General features: G+C 38.7%; 1 protein-coding gene across 1 annotated transcript; it reads left to right on the top strand.

Moving 5' to 3' along the window:
- Positions 1 to 2,046, top strand: LOC125219870 (aluminum-activated malate transporter 2-like). Its single transcript, XM_048121952.1, has 6 exons — positions 1 to 283; positions 442 to 582; positions 656 to 928; positions 1,016 to 1,131; positions 1,214 to 1,357; positions 1,515 to 2,046. The coding sequence occupies exons 1-6, from the start codon at positions 1 to 3 to the stop codon at positions 1,956 to 1,958; spliced, it is 1,401 nt and encodes a 466-aa protein (XP_047977909.1). The 3' UTR covers positions 1,959 to 2,046.
- Positions 2,047 to 2,861: the final 815 nt, after the last annotated feature.

The following is a 2,861-nucleotide window of genomic DNA, read 5'->3' on the forward strand; positions in this document are numbered from 1 at the left end:
ATGGTGGGGCCAGAAAACTCAGAGAAACCTACCATTCTTATAAGGGGGTGGTTGTGGTTTAGAGATATTCCATCTAAGCCACTAGCTAAACTACGTGGAGTAGCTAGGCAAGCAATAGAGCTAGCAAAGGACGATCCAAGAAGATTGATCCATTCCCTCAAGGTCGGACTTACAGTAACATTAGTATCACTGTTGTACTACCTCCAGCCTCTGTACAACAACCTTGGTGCCTCTGCAATGTGGGCTGTCATGACCGTGGTGGTTGTCTTTGAATTCTCAGTAGGTATGTTCTCATATCCCTTAAACTCAAGCACACCCTACTTTTTACATGTCAAAAGCTTAGCAAATATACTAACATAGACCAAAATATCTAGGCAATGTCACATACTACTAGTTTCGGGAAAGAAACCTAAATGGCTCATGCATTTACGTTCTTTTTAGGTGGAACAATTGGAAAATGCCTGAACAGAGGATTAGCAACCTTAGCAGCTGCTGCCCTTGCTCTTGGAGCTAATCACTTGGCCATCTTGAGTGGGGGGGAAAACGAACCATATGTGATTGGACTATTTGTATTCATACAAGGTAAATATGCAGCAAGGAAGATAAAATCCTAAAGTTTCTGATCCTATTACTAAAATAGCATGTACCTTTGCAGCTGTAGCCATGAGTTTCGTACGATTCTTCCCCAAAGTGAAGGCCAGATATGACTATGGGATGCTTATATTCATTTTGACATTTAGCCTGGTTTCCATATCTGGTCTTCGAATTAATGAAGTAATAAAGTTGGCTCAAGCGAGGTTTGTAACCATAGTCATTGGTGCATCAACTTGCCTGGCTGTCTGCATCCTCATCTACCCTGTGTGGGCCGGTGAAGATCTTCACAAATATGTGGGTAAAAACATAAGCCAACTTGGAAATTTCTTGGAAGGTATTCTACGATATTACATCACTTAATACAGATATGATGTTGGACTGATTCCTGGACATGATTATTCAATTTTTACTATCAACACAGAGCACATGGATCAGTGTTTCAAAAGATCGTCTGATGCACGGATAGAGATAACAAAACCATCTATAAGCAACCTAAACAGTATCCTTGTTGATTCAAAAGGGAGGGAAGAAACATTGGTAAGTGAAACAACTTCCTGTAAAACTAGGCATGTTTTAACTATGAATCTTCCATTATTGATAGGGAATTCCACATTTACAGGCCAATCTAGCCGGATGGGAGCCGGGGCATGGTCAGTTCATGTTTCGTCACCCATGGAAACAATACCTCAAAATAGGAAACTTGACAAGGCAGTGTGCCTGCCGACTTGAACCAATCAATGACTACTTAAACTCCAACATTCAAGTACATCTCAAACATTTTTCTAGATTTAACGATGCCTCATCTCATGAACTACACTACACTCATTAATAAACACACAATTTAACATGCATACATCAGTATAGCATTCATAAATCGGTTGTAGAATTAACTAGAATTATAATTTTTGCCACAACTACAGGCACCGCAAGAGATCCAATGCAAAATCCAAGAGGCCTTTTCAGAATCTGGAAAGACATTAAAAGAGCTAGCATGGGCAATAGAAACAATGACGAAGCCATCATCAGCTAATCCACACATCGAAAACCTAAAAACGGCGTCGGAAAATCTAAAAATTCTACTGCGATCGGGTATTAAGGGAGATGAAAGCGATATTCTGCAAATAATACCTATTGCCGTGGTGATGACCGATATGGTATCTAGCGTGGAACAGATTGGTGATGCGGTAAACGAGCTCAGTTTGATGGCGAAATTCAAGAGCAAAACTGGAAATGGAGTTGAAGGTGAGTCGGAGATCGGTCACGACAAGAACTGTATAGAGATTGGAATGGCGGAAATTCCGAGCTTAAGTGTTGCGATTGATGAACGAACTGAATTTTCTGCTGATGAACAGATTCTGATTTGATGGTATTTTAAAAGATAGTAATACAATTTTTTTACCGTTGTATTGTCGAAAATGATCAAATAAAGTATAATTGATGAGAATTTTCTTATTTTCACGTCTATTCGAATTCAAAGTTTCAAACCGACATCACTTGCTTCTATCAACGTTTTTATAAGTTTAACAACTTTTAACCATAATACTCCCTCCATCCTACAAAAGATATCACACTTATGGAACGACATGAGATTTTGAGAGGTTTTATTTTATGTGTTAAATGGAGAGAGAAAATATAATTTTTATATTCATGTGAGAGATAACTTTTTCCAAAAATGGAAATGTGACTTCTTTTGTGGGAAAGTATGACATCTATTACGGGACGGAGGGAGTAATATAACTTACTGACTTCATCGATTTAGTTGAAACGCGCCATGTATAAGGGCATTAGCAATAAGGGCCATTCTCCGGAGCCCATATCAGAGCCTATCTCCATTTTTTCCTGCCACGTCAGCAGGCTCATCCCAGAGCCTATCTCTCTGCAATAGAGAGCCCATCCCAGAGCCTATCTCATTTCATTTCAAAAACTAAAAAACGCATAAAATTGCATAATAAATTCATTCTTCGATGTATTACAATATTGGAAAACAGAATACAACGAGAAACAAATTTAAATAAAAAATCGGCCTTCCTTGACCAAAGTTCTTCAATCATATCACGTTGGAGTGCATGATGGGCTTCGGAATCCGAATCTGAATCCGAAGTATGGGTGAAATTAAACATTTCTAGTGAGAAAAATTATGAAGTAAAGGATGTGGGTGTGTGAAATGAAGAGGATTGAGGTATTTAAATAGGAGAAGAAAATTTAAAAAATAATTATTAAAAAAAGGAAAATCGGCTCCGCCATCGGCCCGAGCCTCCGCAATGGAG

This window comes from Salvia hispanica, chromosome 4 (assembly GCF_023119035.1).
Source record: "Salvia hispanica cultivar TCC Black 2014 chromosome 4, UniMelb_Shisp_WGS_1.0, whole genome shotgun sequence".
Classification (NCBI taxonomy): Eukaryota; Viridiplantae; Streptophyta; class Magnoliopsida; order Lamiales; family Lamiaceae; genus Salvia; species Salvia hispanica.